This window comes from Capricornis sumatraensis, chromosome 12 (genome assembly GCF_032405125.1).
Source record: "Capricornis sumatraensis isolate serow.1 chromosome 12, serow.2, whole genome shotgun sequence".
In the NCBI taxonomy this organism is placed as follows: Eukaryota; Metazoa; Chordata; class Mammalia; order Artiodactyla; family Bovidae; genus Capricornis; species Capricornis sumatraensis.
In genome coordinates this window covers 12445567-12462500 of record NC_091080.1, presented here as the reverse complement: position 1 = coordinate 12462500, position 16934 = coordinate 12445567, and the positions used below count along the sequence as shown (strand labels likewise).

At 39.9% G+C, this 16934-nt stretch overlaps 1 protein-coding gene across 4 annotated transcripts in view; it reads right to left on the bottom strand.

Moving 5' to 3' along the window:
• Positions 1 to 16934, bottom strand: part of DIAPH3 (diaphanous related formin 3) — a 563626-nt gene that overhangs the window by 307027 nt on the left and 239665 nt on the right. For all 4 annotated transcript variants that reach the window (XM_068984294.1, XM_068984295.1, XM_068984296.1 and 1 more), the window contains one exon: positions 6101 to 6196. In XM_068984294.1, coding sequence (XP_068840395.1) covers positions 6101 to 6196 — 96 coding nt within the window. The remainder of the gene's footprint in view (positions 1 to 6100; positions 6197 to 16934) is intronic.

Below are 16934 nucleotides of genomic sequence, written 5' to 3'. Positions count from 1 at the left end.
AGCAAGCAAATTTTTTACCATTCCAGGAAGTGCTATACTCAAAGCAGAGGTTACCAAACTTTTTCTATAAATGGCCACACTGGTAAATGTTTTAGGTTTTATGAGCCTATACAATCTGTTAAAACTACTCAACTCTACTATTGCATCTCCAAAGCAGCCATAGTAGTAATGACAGTGTTAGTAACTCAGTCATGTCCAACGCTTTGCAACCTCATGAACTGTAGCCCACCCTGCCCCTCTGTCCATGGAATTCTCCAGGCCAGTATACTGGAGTGGGTTGCCATTCCCTTCTCCAGGGGATCTTCCCAAACCAGGGATCGAACCCAAGTCTCCTGCAGGCAGATTCTTACTGTGTGGTAAACAATTAAGATTACCCAAGTGAGGACTGGTTTCTATGAGGTACTCTGTAAGCCCTTGGAATGTCCTACATAATAAGACTGTCTTTGTTTACTAGGAGCATTGGGCCACAATGTATTAGCCTGAACTGTGGAGAGTCTGGAAATTAAGGTCAAACATATGGGTGACCAGCTATATCAAGACCCAGTGTAAACTAAATACCAAGGCTTGGGTCCCTGATGGCAATAACCTGTGAGAAGTGTCCCCCATCACTGTTGGGAGAAGGCACTGCTGTCCTTGTCACCACTGGGAGAGGACAACTGCAATGCCATGCTTACAACTCTCCTGGACTCTGCCCCATGGGCCTTTTCCCTTTGCCAATTACAATCTGCATCATTTTGTTGTAATAACCATGAAACAGCTATCAGTCAATTCTATGAGTCCTTCAAACAAATCATCAACCTTAAGAGCGGTCCTTCAGTTCAGTTCAGTCGCTCAGTTGTGTCCAACTCTTTGCGACCCCATGAATTGCAGCACGCCAGGCCTCCCTGTCCGTCACCAACTCCCAGAGTTCACTCAGATTCATGTCCATTGAGTCAGTGATGCCATCCAGCAATCTCATCCTCGGTTGTCCCTTTCTCCTCCTGCCCCCAGTCCCTCCCAGCATCAGAGTCTTTTCCAATGAGTCAACTCTTTGCATGAGGTGGCCAAAGTACTGGAGTTTCAGCTTCAGCATCATTCGTTCCAAAGAAATCCCAGGGCTGATCTCCTTCAGAATGGACTGGTTGGATCTCCTTGCAGTCCAAGGGACTCTCAAGAGTCTTCTCCAACACCATAGTTCAAAAGCATCAGCTCTTCAGCACTCAGTCTTCTTCAAAGTCCAACTCTCACATCCATACATGACTACTGGAAAAACCATAGCCTTGACTAGACGGACCTTTGTTGGCAAAGTAATGTCTCTGCTTTTGAATATGCTATCTAGGTTGATCATAGCTTTCCTTCCAAAGAGTAAGCGTCTTTTAATTTCATGGCTGCAGTCACCATTTGCAGTGATTTTAGAGCCCCCAAAAATAAAGTCTGACACTGTTTCCACTGTTTCCCCATCTATTTCCCATGAAGTGATGGGACCAGATGCCATGATCTTCGTTTTCTGAATGTTGAGCTTTAAGTCAACTTTTTCACTCTCCTCTTCCACTTTCAAGAGGCTTTTTAGCTCCTCTTCAGTTTCTGCCATAAGGGTGGTGTCATCTGCATATCTGAGCTTATTGAGATTTCTCCCGGCAATCTTGATTCCAGCTTGTGTTTCTTCCAGGCCAGCGTTTCTCATGATGTACTCTGCATAGAAGTTAAATAAGCAGGGTGAAAATATACAGCCTTGACGCACTCCTTTTCCTATTTGGAACCAGTCTGTTGTTCCATGTCCAGTTCTAACTGTTGCTTCCTCACCTGCATACAGATTTCACAAGAGGCAGGTCAGGTGGTTTGGTATTCCCACATCTTGAAGAATTTTCCACAGTTTATTGTGATCCACACAGTCAAAGGCTTTGGCATAGTCAAAAAGCAGAAATAGATGTCTTTCTGGAACTCTCTTGCTTTTTCCATGATCCAGCGGATGTTGGCAATTTGATCTCTGGTTCCTCTGCCTTTTTTAAAACCAGCTTTCCTGGGGACCCATAAACTTGCCACTGGTTTCAGTAGTGACAGCAGCCCTGGAAACGCCCTAACTTTGCAGATGAAACACCTGTATGATCTCACTTACACAGTTATCTAATCATATAAATATAAGCAACATTAGTTACCCATGCTATTTATAACTAATAATACATGTTTAAAAATAATATATGATATAAAAGTTAAATTTGAACAGAAAAATCAACTTTGCAGATAGATATAACTTATTCAACTTTCTTCTATATTTGTAATCCATCCACTACTTTCACTATCCATCCACTATTCCATGATTAAAATAACATATATTTATAAAGACTGAAATGTGGAGGGTTTTTTGCTTATGAATAACCTATTGGGAAAACATTTGCCATAACTAAGGGCAAGTATGGTAGAATGGACATGAGTTTGGGTAAACTGCAGTAGTTGGTGATGAACAGGGAGGCCTGCCCTGTTGCAGTTCATGGGGTCGCAAAGAGTCGGACACAACTGAGCGACTGAACTGAACTGAACTGAAGGGTAAGTAAATTACAGAAGAGTTGAAAGTAGACAAATGCATAACACACAAATCAAAAGAGAAGCACAGATCTTTAAAACACTGTATTTAAAAGTTATTGAGAATAACATAAGAAGCTTATTTAAAGCCTCCAAAAGACACATTAAACTGAATATTTTTACTAACATGCATCTTATCCCTTAAAATGTGATTATATTGATCCCAGTTGGAAGTTTTGAGTGCAATAAAGGAGTGTAGTCTAGTCAAGGCTATGGTTTTTCCTGTGGTCATGTATGGATGTGAGAGTTGGACTGTGAAGAAGGCTGAGTGCCGAAGAATTGATGCTTTTGAACTGTGGTGTTGGAGAAGACTCTTGAGAGTCCCTTGGACTGCAAGGAGATCCAACCAGTCCATTCTGAAGGAGATCAGCCCTGGGATTTCTTTAGAAGGAATGATGCTGAAGCTGAAACTCCAGTACTTTGGCCACCTCATGCAAAGAGCTGACTCACTGGAATAGACTCTGATGCTGGGAGGGATTGGAGGTAGGAGGAGAAGGGGACAACCGAAGATGAGATGGCTGGATGGCATCACTGACTCGATGGACGCGAGTCTGAGTGAACTCCGGGAGTTGGTGATCGACAGGGAGGCCTGGCGTGCTGCAATTCATGGGGTCGCAAAGAGCTGGACACGACTGAGCGACTGAACTGAACTGAACTGAACTGAAAGGAGTGTAGAATGTGCAGATACTAGACCAGTCACACAGGTTTTCTGCAAGGGAACTTATAAATATTTAAACCTTTACAATAATTTCTAGGTTCCAGGTTTCCCCTCTTTATAGGTCTAATATCCACTCCAAAAAAAAAATCTAGTAAAGCATAGGAACCTTGTAAAACTCCCAAGCCATCTCTTCATCCTAGAATGGCTAGAATTCTTTTACCCTGAACCCAGACTCAAACAAACTTCAGAAACTCAAAATATACTTATTCCAGTATTCTTGCCTGGACAATTGATTGACAGAGGAGCCTGGCAGACTGAAGTCCATGGGGTCCCAAAGAGTCGGACGTAACTGAGCGACTAACACACACAACCCGTTTTTAAATACATAGGTAAATAAATCAATAGATTTTAGATCCTTCCTCAAAACTCTGTGAAATGTTTCAGTTAAGAGGAATTTAAGAGGAAGTACCTTAGGCTTCTAAGTGATAAGACAGAGTCTTGTCACCATCATATGACTCTTCTCAGAATTCAGTATCTCAGAAGACTGAATTTCATAGACAAAAACCAGCTGTGAATCAGACTGTAATTATAGTCAAGATTATAGGCTGCTAAAGCCTCTTAAAGCTTAAATCATAACACGTGCTACACTCAGAGAGCGTAAGAATGATCTGAGATGGATTTCATCATAATATGATGACCTGGTATAAATTCTGACCTTTTGATCTTATACTTTAAAATGTGTCTAATAATTAAATGAATGGATTCATATGCTCAGCTACAGCAACCCAGACAAACAGTATCCGTCTTTGTTTTCTCTAAACAGCCATTTTCAAAATCAGCAATCTTTTTCAAGTCACTCAACTGCCATGCTACCAACAACCTACATACACTGTCAACACAACTACCGACAAGGAGAGACTACTGCTGCTGCTAAGTTGCTTCAGTCGTGTCTGACTCTGTGCGACCCCGTAGATGGCAGCCCACCAGGCTCCCTCATCGCTGGGATTCTCCAGCAAGAACACTGGAGTGGGCTGCCATTTCCTTCTCCAGTGCATAAAAGTGAAAAGTGAAAGTGAAGTTGCTCAGTCATGTCCGACTCCTAGCGACCCCATGGACTACAGACTACCAGGCTCCTCCATCCATGGGATTTTCCAGGCAAGAGTACTGGGGTGGGCTGCCATTGCCTTCTCCGAGGAGAGACTGCAGTAAAGGCTAAACAGGCACGTGCTGAACCAGCACATCAATTATTACACTTAAACCTGAAATCCTGTTTAGTACATTTGTGTAATACATAACTAATACTAAAGAACACTGCTCAAAAGACCAATCATTCAACTTTGAGATGGCTATTTAGGCTATCTTACCATAGCTAACCCACCTAAAAAGAATCATACTCAAGATAATATTTCTTTAGGACCCCGAACAAGACAATTTGTAATGGAAGCCATTAACATTTTTCAAGACATTTTCACTCTTCAAATCAGAGTACAGAACTTTTTGACATTATTCAAGTTACTAATGCCTTCCCCTTCCTTTAAGAGGGAAGTTTCCTGAAATAACAAATACCAAAATTTCACTGGTCTAACCTCCTGGCCCCAACACCTTTCTACTTCAGACTACATGTTCAGCAGACATCAGGAAGACAGGCTCCCTGCCTTACAGTTTTCACGTTGGGAGGACAATGCTCTGAGTGCAGGCAGAGTGCCCTGGAGCTGCTCCCACAGCAGGTAAGGCCTCCACACCGCATCCCTGCTGGCACCTTCCTGGGCCCAACCGAGCCACATGGCTCCACTGCAAAGGAGCAGCTATGCGCAATCTGCGGTGCCCAGAAACGAAAACACTGCTTTGGCCAGAACACTAGTTTCTTCACACTATCCATAGGGTCTTGTCAAGCTTACATCCTGTTAGGTGTACACTGCAGAAAAGAGACAGCTCTCTGCCAAAAGTCAGAAGAAGAGGCTTCCAGAGCTTTCACAAAGGAGTGTCAACCCTGCCTTCTCTGGATACTGCTCTAACTAACTCCCTCCTGCATCAACAGCATGGAGGCTCATCCTCTCACCAAGGACTGTTTTCTCCAAGTGATTGTGAAAAGCTCACCTGAGGCATTTAATAACTGAATGGCAGACTACGTTAGCTCGTTATGCCTCTAGATTATCCACATTTTATCCATCTTATAGCATCAGAAAGTAATATATCCAGATCACATTATCTCAGTTCCAAACAGAACTCTTTGACACATTTAAGATGCAGCTGAAATGAGTCAGAAGCAAACCCATTTACCCTCTTCTCCCACAGGAATTCAGCCAGGAAGACAATTCAATACTAAGTATTTAGCTCCTGTAACAGTAATTAAATCTAAAACATTTCCAGGAAGTACTTTTGAGGAAAGGCTTTGAACTGCTCAGATGGGATAACAGAATTCATTTTAATCAACATCCTTATTCCCATTAATATTCCAAACTCCTTTGTGTCTGATCAAGTATCACAAATAACAGAAATTCCGAGGTACAAAAGAAATAATCCACTACCAATTTTTTTTCAAAATATGATCTCATCACCTAAATTCCATAATTCTTTATTGTTATACTTAAAGACTTTAAAAGGGTAGGTCTATTTTCAGTAATGGGAAATATATTTTTATTTTAAATCCCTTCCCATGCTTTATTTTCTAATATGCATTAATCTTTTGAAGAATTTAACTTATAATTCCTTCAGGAATTATGAGTTAAAGGAAAGCAAAGTTATCTCTGAATCTATTATAAGTGATGATAATAAAATTAACATAAAATGAAAAAAGAGTCAAAAAGAAAATGACATAATTTAAAGGAACCAGTGTGTTCAGTGGTGTGTTTTGCTAATTTAATTATATTGAAATATACTTACAAAGGTTCTGGGCAGTTTTAGAATCTAGAAATTTAAGTTCCTTAATTCGTTTCTTAATAGCCTTCTTCTCTTCAAAATCTTCCTCTTCTCTTTTCTCTGTAAAACCAAGGATAGATCCACGTTAGGCACTGAACTGTCAAAAGAGAAGATATAAACTTTGCCATAAAATAATCTTTAAAAAGACATAAATAGTTTAAATCAGTTACAAAAACAATAGAATAGTAGATATCCCAAGACCCAAACTATTTCATATAGGGTCTGGCAGCTCTTTCCCTAAAAAACAACTAAGAGTAAATATTTAAAAGTCTAACAGAAAAAACAAAAACAAAGTTGTTGTTCACTATGGAAACCAAAGCCATCAGGTGAAGAATAAGCATGGTGAGTTCATCTCAACAATGTACAGGACACGATCATAAAAATAAATGTACTGACACTTGGCATAGGTTAAGGAGTTAGCTCTAAAAGTGCTAAACAAACACCCAGCAGTTTTATGTTTGATATACCTTATTTGTTTAAAAAGACATATAAAACTGGACAGTAGAATGTTTATAATTTGTTTTCCAAATACTTGAAAAATACTCAAATTTTAACATTCAGCCTACTTTATCGGAGCTTTTAAAAATCAGCAAATGCATTTAAGTTCTCTGTCCTTGCTGAACAATAAGAGAATAAATACATCCTAATGAACAATATATGGATTGTGATTACAGCACAGTACATGACAGTTAAGGTTAACAGCTGTAACCAGTAAAGTGATCCTGTCCTGGTTCCTCTCCTTTGTACACATGGACAGCATTTCTGACGAAAGTCATTCATCTAGACAAAATCAGGATATCGGAAGCAAAGAACGGAGCAAATCGTTTAGCTAGATATGTATAAATAAATCACTAATGTTGAAGATTAAACAATCTTCGTATATGAGATAGCACATTATAATTAAATTTTTTGTATATCAGAAAAGCATTATAATTACATGTTTGGGTACACAGTGTGAAATAGGGATCAAATTTTATATTTTTCAAAATGTTTATTAACTAATTATCTCTATCATTTTATGAATAATCAACCATCTTTCTCAACTGATTTTACGTTGCACTTTTATTCTATATTTGCTTTCCTGGACATCTAATTCTGTTCCACAGTTCCATGTACTACTCTTGAGCTACTATCATTCCGCCTTCAGCACTGTAGGATTTATGATATATCTTACTAATTGGCTGTTCAAATTATTTTTCTTTTTCGTTAAACATTCTTCACTTTTTTCACATGAACCTAAGAGCAAGTCCAAAGTTCTAAAAATAAAATCCATTTGAATTATATTTGAATTGTAAGGCATTCGTGAACAGATTCAGGTAAATTTGATATGTTGACAATTTCCAAACTTCCTAATCATGAACATGACATCTGTCTATAATTTTTCAACTTAACACAGCATTCTGCATAGGCATCCTGCATATTTATTGTTAATGTTAGGTGCCCTAAGTATTACACTCCTAGGTCTCTGGACATACTGATTAACTCAACCTTTCCCCACTATACTTTGTTACTAGTTACTGGTCGAATATAGAAATTTTGTTGAATTTTGCATGTATGTTGTATAGTCATTCACTTTAGTTATTTATTCTTTCATTCAAATAAGTATCTATTAAACACCAACTAAAAAAGAACATGCTAGACAAAATGGACATGTCTTGGCCTCAAAAAATTTAAGAACCAATCCAATTAAAGTACATACATAGATATAGCTACAGTGTTTGGGCAGGCAACACAAGACACTAAAGATTACCTCATACTTGTAAGGGGTCGTCTCTATGGAATGAATGCTCTCTAAGCAAAAGCTAGAAAGAGAAAAGGAGTTAGGCAAGTGAGAAATGTTTGGAGTGGGAGAAGGAAGGACACAGATTATGGAAGGATAGTGTTTCAGGTTCTGTGAGGGCACAGAAACAAGTAAGATAATAAGAACAAAGAATATTGGGTGGAAATAAATGGCACCAGAATATGTGAGGCCTTTTAAGCATTACTTTGTCAACAAAGGTCAGTCTAGTCAAAGCTACTATTTTTCCAGTAGTCATGTATGGATGTGAGAGTTGGACTATAAAGAAAGCTGAGCACAGAAGAATTGATGCTTTTGAACTGTGGTGTTGGAGAAGACTCTTGAGAATCCCTTGGACTGCAAGGAGATCCAACCAGTCAATCTTAAAAGAGATCAGTCGTGGGTGTTCACTGGAAGGACTGATGTTGAAACTCCAATACTTCGGCCACCTAATGCAAAGAGCTGACTCATTTGAAAAGACCCTGATGCTGGGAAATATTGAATTCAAGAGGAGAAGGGGACGACAGAGCATGAGATGGTTGGAAGGCATCACTGACTCAATGGACATGAGTTTGGGTGGACTCCAGGAGTTGGCAATGGACAGGGAGGCCTGGCGTGCTGCAGTCCGTGGGGTTGCAAAGAGTCGGACACAACCGAGCAACTGAACTGACTGACTGAAGAATTCTGGCTTTTCTTCTTAGAGCAATGTGAAGCCACTGAAGTCTTAAGTACGAAAGAGACATCAAAAGAACTGCGTTTTAGAAAAAACAGCCCACCGAAGGTGAACTGAAAGAGTGGCACAAAGTAACGGCAGGCAGGCTGGACAGAGGGGAGTGGCAGCAATCCGTGAGAAATAGGAATGCTCTTATTGCGACTGCTCAAGTCACAAAGCTTAAGGTCACCCTTCTTTTCACTAACCCCTAACTACATCTAGGCCAGGAGTGAATCCAGTCAATTCTAACTCAAAATATTCACGAAAATAAGCACCCCTGACTAGATCCCTGGCTATTACACACCCGCCACTGCTTGCGGCTACTATCATTTCTCACCTGTATCACAACTGCTTTCTAACTAGTCTCCCCACTTCCAAGTCTGACCAGCTGCAGTCTCTTCAGCACACAGAGCAGAAGACTCCTGTTAAACTCCAGCAGCACAGGTGTGCTCCCTCACACAGACCAGCACGCCATTCCCACCTTGTGTGCCCCATCACCAGCGCTCTGCCCGGTTTCGCCTCGGAAGCCCTTACTCCCACATACCATGAATTTGATATTGTCTCTCTCCCCACATGAGAAAGCAAGCTGTTAGAGGCAGTTACTTTGCTCACCAGTGTATACTTAGCCCCAAGCCTGGAACAGAGCAGAGCCTCAGTATAGCTCTGTTGTATGTATATGCACATGTACCTGTGTACCTGCGGACTAATGGAAAAGGAGGGGACCCTCAGGTTTAAGCAATCAGGCAGATGATGCTGTTGTTTACTTAACTGAGCAACAAATGAGGAACACTTTTGACCTAGTCCAGCTGTAAACATGCAGTCTGAGGAGTACTTCCCAATGTCAAGAGATAAAATGTATCAGTCCTAGTAATTATGTTACTGGTTGTCAAAGGTTATCCAGGTTATCAGCAAATAACAGCACATTCATCTCCTTATTCCTAGTATAGAAGTCTTTTCCTTGTCTTTCTATATTGGTTAAAATTTTCAGATGAAGGATGGCAAAAATTTTATTAGTGGAGTGCCTTTCCTTAACCTGAACCCATGATAATCCTTTACTTTTAAGAAAATGTATACATTTTATCTTCCTACCTTGATCCTCAACTAAAAGGCTTGTCTCTACATTTTGAAAAATCAATTTATTTCTCAACAGCAGTAACCTATCACGTTCTGAAATATCTTCTGGTCTACATGAAGAAAAAAGTCAAATAATTTTAAATTTTAAATAATATTCACTGAATATCTGCTAGGCATTACACTGAACACTTCCTGATGCACTTGCTTATATAACTTACATAAGAGTAATACTACTTCTGTGACTACTGTCATCATTATCATAATCATTATGAGAAAAATAATGCTTGAGGTAAGTATCTTTAAGCAACAGATCTAATGAAAGACTGAAGGTCACTACACTTTGACTCAACCTTTCTGCTAGTTGCAAAATATGTTAGATGTCACATTAAAAAAAGTTTATCTAGCAATCTTCACTAATTCAACCTGCAAATCAGAAACCGAAGTAACTTCAATTTTTTTTTTTTCAATAAAAATGATAAATTAGACTCTTGTGGAGTTTAATGTATCAGCATATGCCATGCAATGGACACAATGGCTTTCTCCTCTCTTCTCTGCTATCAGATAGTCAAAGAACGGCTGGGGAAAGATGGAATGGAAATAGAGTAAAGAGACAGGAAGAAAGAGTTTCTAAACTAAAAAGAAATTCAGAAGAAAAAAAACAGGATTAAAAAAAAAGATAGAAACACGGTTATATAGTTATGGAACCAGATAATCAAGTCTATTATCCAAACAGACTGATTTGGTTAAAACCTTTCAGGCTGAGAAATAATGATTAGTACTGCTGTGGGGGGGGGGGGGGGGGGGGGAACACACCCACACACGGCCATATCATGAACTGCCACAAATGAGAATAAAACCAGTGAAAATGTTTATGCAAATGTCACTGATAAAGCAGGATATACATGTTGCCAACAATAAGGATGCATTAAAGAGAAATATGGGATCATAAAGAGTCAGGCACGACTGAGCGACTAACACACAAAGACAAATAATAATGGAGGCTCTTAGCAAGAATGAAATTTTTCACAAAATCCAGTTACCCATGCTGATGGTACCTCTGTGGAATACCAGCCAGGAGAGTGCAGGGTTCTGCAGGGAACTCGAGCTTGGGATCCCAGTGCCACACTCTGAAACCTGGCCCCCAAGGGCCAGACAAGAAGCCCACTGTGGCTTACATCCCTGCCCTATGGGCACCATCCCTCTAAGGACTTGTGAGAATGAAGGGAAATAATCGTTACCTTCCCGAAACCATCCCTTAACCCCTGCAGTGACATAGAAAAGAGGGGCAAGAAACAGAGTGCCTGACCACAGCTCAGGAGCCCAGAGGAGAACACCTTTAGATGCTCCCTACCCACTGCCAGTGCGCCTTCTGAAGCCAGGACCAACACCCTTTCACTAAAAGACTGGCTTTCCTCAAGTATGAGTCCGGACGTCAGATTATTAGTGCCATCTCTACTTGTGATGTCGCTTTTTTGCCATTCAAAGTCTGTGTTTGATCTCACTTCCTAGAGATGTGGAGTAAGGCTGAATTTTTCCAAGAATATTAATCCTGTTGACGAATGGTTCTGATCACTAACACAAACACGACCTACTCCACCTTTCATAATGGTTTACGTCAGAATTAAGTCAAAGACGACAAAGCTTTCTTTATTGCCGAGAGCCATGAACTGAAAAAGTCTTTTTTAATTACATTTTCTCTTTATTCTTTTTATATTTTCAAAAATAGCTGCAAAATTATATGAAGAATCTCCTTTTAAAATCTCTTCTTTCATACTACATTTTCCATTAAAAATCATAGTTCCACGGTACATGGTTATACAATTTATTCTAGTTCGTTTTACATTATGTTCTAATCAGATTGATTAAAAATGTGACCTTTTTCTTTATGTGGAGTAAGATTCCACATAAATTTTAAGGTTCATTTATTTAAGGTATAATTTAAGGACTGCAAAAAATTCTAGAAGATGCAGCTATAAATGTGTAAGTAGCTAGTAGAGGCACAAAATGTAACAGTTTTCTACTTCCATAATTGAATATTTTAAACACTAAATGTTACTAATAATTTTTTATTCTATATATATAGAGAGAGAAATTTTTGTTCGTTAGTGCTTTCTGCTTATTGTATCTTAACCAAGCATTTTAATTTTTTTCTAGTTTTCATTTAGTACAATTGCTATTAAAGTTTACGTTATATGTCTAAATTACCATTTTTTTATTCATTAGATTATCATAACACTAGCCTTCAGAGGATAAAAGGAAGTGCACCCGATTGAATAACCATTCTCGGTGACACTGAGAGAAGCCAAGAATCATCTCAACTACAGAAATAAAGTGAACATAAAGTATATAACCACTGAAGCCGACCACAGCCTTAGGGAGGGGTGGAAGGTGGGGGCAGACAGCTATAAACTAGACATCATCTGCATAACTGTGGTTGCTTATCTTTCCAGCTTCTCTAACTACTGGCATTCTAAGAGTCCAATAAAGTATCAAAAATTTACAGTGTCCACATTTATAGGCTCTTGAATATGAAGTTTAACCATCTCATTCTATCAATGAGGAAACATGTATCAAGCCCAGGTTTTTGTGTCATGTACAGAAAATATGAGTTACTTGCCTGAGGTCACAAAAAGGCCTCAGTTGTCACCAGATCCCAGACAAGAACCCTGGTCCCACACCACAGGCCCAGATCAGCTCTGGGGCAGGGGACCTGCAGCAGGAGAACAGTCTGCAACCAGCCGAGCATGGGGAAGGGGACCCCAGGCTTCACGGTTCCAGGCGATGGAGACATGCAGTGGAAGTGGACCAGGGAAGGAGGAGAAATGCTTGGTCTCTTGAAAACAACGAGCAGGATTTAGGGCTATGGGAAAAATTATATAGTTCCAAAGGGAGAATCAAGAGTTCACTCAACACTGCTCTCACATGGCGGCTCCCTTTGGGGCAGGCGCAGTTATTTAGCCAAAAGGGGTGAATGGAATGGGTCAGCGAGCCTCAGGGGTGTGAACTGACAACAGATGAAAGGCTGAGAAAAGAAAGCAGATTTCTGAAAGTTACTAACATTGGAGACTGTGAGAAGACAATATGGTTTCAAAGAAGACTTAGGCAGCTCAGAGGCAGAAGATACAGAATACACAGAAAAAAGTGAAAACCTGGAATAAATTAGTTATTTTTTCACTGGCAATATCCCCTTGGCAAAATATCAAAGTAAACACTTTGGTACTGAAAACTATAATTGTATAAATAGCTTCAGTCACACCTGATCTGTCAAACTCAATTTTAATACTTCTAGGCACAAAGATATAGGGCTATGTACCTAAATACAAAGAAAATAAATAGGGGAGAAACAGGTTATTTTTCTGTTCAAATATTAATATATGACTGCCATAACTAATAAGAGCATTTTACTAGCAAAAAGCTGTCTATCTGGTAATTCAAGGCTTAAGAATTATATAATATATAAGAGAGTAGCTAAAGCACTAAATAAAACCTTATAGAATGAATGATTCAACAACAGCAACCATGAAAAGTATAACAAGTAAATGCATTTCTCTTTATATGATTAGAAGACAAGGGCATAAAACAAATTTTCTTGAAGGACTTCTCTTTGCAACTCAAGTCCTATATGGATACAGAGAAAGATTTCACTATTTATCAAGACTTTAACTAGAGTCATAGCTAGACTTTTTTTAAAACCATGTACAAAAGGATTATTAAGGCATTGGGAATACACTTTATAAGGAATTTAACGCCTATACTCCAAAATAATAATGATTTCTACCCACTTAACTAAAAGCACTTGTCTTCCCCATCTCTTTTTCCTATATGAAAATAAAAACTTTTCAAAATAAATGTTACAGAAGTGCTTGATCCTGAGGACCTCTGCAATCACAGAAATGAGCTATTTTGCTCATCTGAAAAGTATTGCCATTGCAAACTAAAAGAACCACTTCCTGCAGGTTCCCTTGTTTTCAACACCCCTTCATGACCAAAAACAGCAGAAGAACAAGAGTTCAAACCAAATAACATATCAATCCCTTCTAAACCACACATTCAACAGCTTTTTTAAATGAAATAAGCTGTGCTAGGGAGAAAAAATAACCCTCCTCTCTCATAGCTCAGTTGGTAAAAGAATCCATCTGCAATGCAGGAGACCCTGGTCCGATTCCTGGGTCAGGAAGATCCACTGAAGAAGGGATAGGCTACCCACTCCAAAATTCTTGGGCTTCCTTTGTAGCTCAACTGGTAAACAATCTGCCTGCAATGTGGGAGACCTGGGTTCGACCCCCGGGTTGGGAAGATCCCTTGGAGAAGGGAAAGGTTACCCACTCTAGTATTCTGGCCTGGAGAATTCCATGGACTGTATAGTCCATGGGGTAGCAAAGAGTCGGACACAACTGAGCAACTTTCACTTTCAAGACAGTAAGCCTATGTATCAGGTTATGTCTTAATGTTAACTGTTTTAATTAAATTAATTACAAATTGAGAGGACTTCTTACTGAATAAACCATACGTTATGAGGGAAAAAAAAAGGAATCATGAAAAAGTTAAATGCTCAGCTACAAGACAACTGAAGTTTATCCTCACACAATTTTTCTTGGCTCCATCACGACTTCTCATAAAAACATCCCTAAATTGTATCCTCAAAACCTCCCCCTACAAGGAATCTTTCCAGTCCTTACCCCTATGAATTCCTTCTGAATTTTGTTGTTCCCCAGTCATGGATTATTACATGTATTCATAAAAAACTATTTTTTCTAACTATTGTTTTTGCCAGTACAAGCTACCCCCATATATCCTCTGATGGTATTAGAAAGTAAAAATATACCTCTGCTAAAAAAATTACACAGCAAAGACTAAAAGTTAATGCTTGACATGCTAATGTATAAGAAGACAATCTACTGAAGGGAAAAAGAAACAACCTATTATGAAAAGAAAGAGAACTTAGTGTACATCCCTAATTTAAAAGAAGGATTAAATCCAAATGAGGACAGATAATTCTGGATATCTAGCATGGTGTAGAATGTAGAGACTTAATCAGCCAACTTATTACTATTTGTATACACAATGCTAAGCAACCTGGGAATAGAAAAAGCAACAATAAATTATATTAACTAAAGATAACAAGCAATGCCATATTAAATAGGGAGCAGGTCATCCCTGATGTATCAGTGTGCAGAAAAAACATGACAGAGTTTCATCAAAATGGCCTGCAAGACTACAAAACTCAGTAGAAATGTGATCAGACATAAAAGTGATTACTACAAAATACTGAGACAGAATTTCAGGTTTAAGAAGCAGAATTTTACAATGAACATAATTCTATTCAGTAACAGCATGCTTACATTCTTTAGAATCTTGCATCTTTGCAAAAAACTAATCAGAGTATAGAGCATCAACATGAATTTCACATTTCAGTGTTAGAAAAATGAAGCTCTGGTACTCTATCATAAAAACCTTGGACTTGTCTCCAACTATGGACTTGGCATTGCCCTAGGAAAGGGGTATAGGTGTCATCCCTGATGAAAAAAATGCGCGTGCGTGTGTGTCTGTGTACGTGTGCATACACAGGAGCCTGTTATGGGGAAGAAGAGAAGGAGACAATGCCTGGATGTTGATTCAGTTCAATGCAACCTTAATTGCACAAAGCCTCTCTGATAAGTAATTACGCTGTCCTGATCGTATGTACTCACCTCTGATAGCTCAGTTGAAAATTCAAGTTATTTCCTTGATTTCGCAGTTACTGCATCTTTATTCCCCTATGTTCCAGGATGCTGCCAAGGTTCTAGATCATACTGGCCTCCAGTTGCCCTACCTAAACGGAGCTCCATTATTTGTCCTCTCTGTTTTCTAGAATCAACTATTATGTGCCAATTGCTTTCCCATAACCACCTGAACTTTGGACTTTTTTTTAAAATCTGGGCTTTAGATAGTTGTATATCTATGATATTGTCCCTTCAAGCTTGATCACATACTGTGTAGATCCAACACAGCCACGTAAAAGTCTCATGCATGTACAGACACGTCACTGCCCTAGATGCAGCTCAAACGTCCCACACACGCCATCCCACACACGCCATCCCACTAGAGGGACGTTCTTAACGGAGCACTAGGAAGGGACATACTATACTGTGGATGCGGAAATGTTTCAAAACAAGATTTCTACTTGAGAGAGACAAGAAAACGGAGGGGTGGGGGGTGGGGGGGTTAGCGCTTAATGGGTACAGAGTGTCAGATGGAGAAGATGAAGTTCTAAAGCTGGATGGCAGTAATGGCCATGAAACAATTTGAATGTATTTAATGCCACAGACTATACACTTTGAAATATTTTCATTGTAAAATTCTGTTATGTAAATTAAACACAATTCTTTAAAATAGGAAAAAATAGTTAGGCTGGATTTCAAATCACTGTTTGTTTGTTTTTAAAATGATGTTAATTTGACCACTTCTTGATTTGAAGATGTATGTAGGAATGATTACAGTCAAAACATTTTTTTTTGCTATTTGAATGAAGGGACAGAAATCTAAGTGATTTCAAAACTCTTGAACCGGACCAGGATGGGACTACTTATAACACAGATTATTCCTCCCTGTTTCCTAAGAACTGGTGAGGTCACGACGGCGCTCCTGCCTGCACAGTGCCCCACAGGTGTGACGGTGTAACCCCTCTCCTGCCTGCACAGTGCCCCACAGGTGTGACGGTGTAACCCCTCTCCTGCCTGCACAGTGCCCCACAGGTGTGAGGTGTAACCCCTCTCCTGCCTGCACAGTGCCCCACAGGTGTGAGATGTAACCCCTCTCCTGCCTGCACAGTGCCCCACAGGTGTGAGATGTAACCCCTCTCCTGCCTGCACAGTGCCCCACAGGTGTGAGGTGTAACCCCTCTCCTGCCTGCACAGTGCCCCACAGGTGTGAGGTATAACCCCTCTCCTGCCTGCACAGTGCCCCACAGGTGTGAGGTGTAACCCCTCTCCTGCCTGCACAGTGCCCCACAGGTGTAACAGTGCAACCCCTCTCCTGCCTGCACAGTGCCCCACAGGTGTGAGGTGTAACCCCTCTCCTGCCTGCACAGTGCCCCACAGGTGTGAGGTATAACCCCTCTCCTCCCTGCACAGTGCCCCACAGGTGTGAGATGTAACCCCTCTCCTGCCTGCACAGTGCCCCACAGGTGTGATGGTGTAACCCCTCTCCTGCCTGCACAGTGCCCCACAGGTGTGAGGTGTAACCCCTCTCCTGCC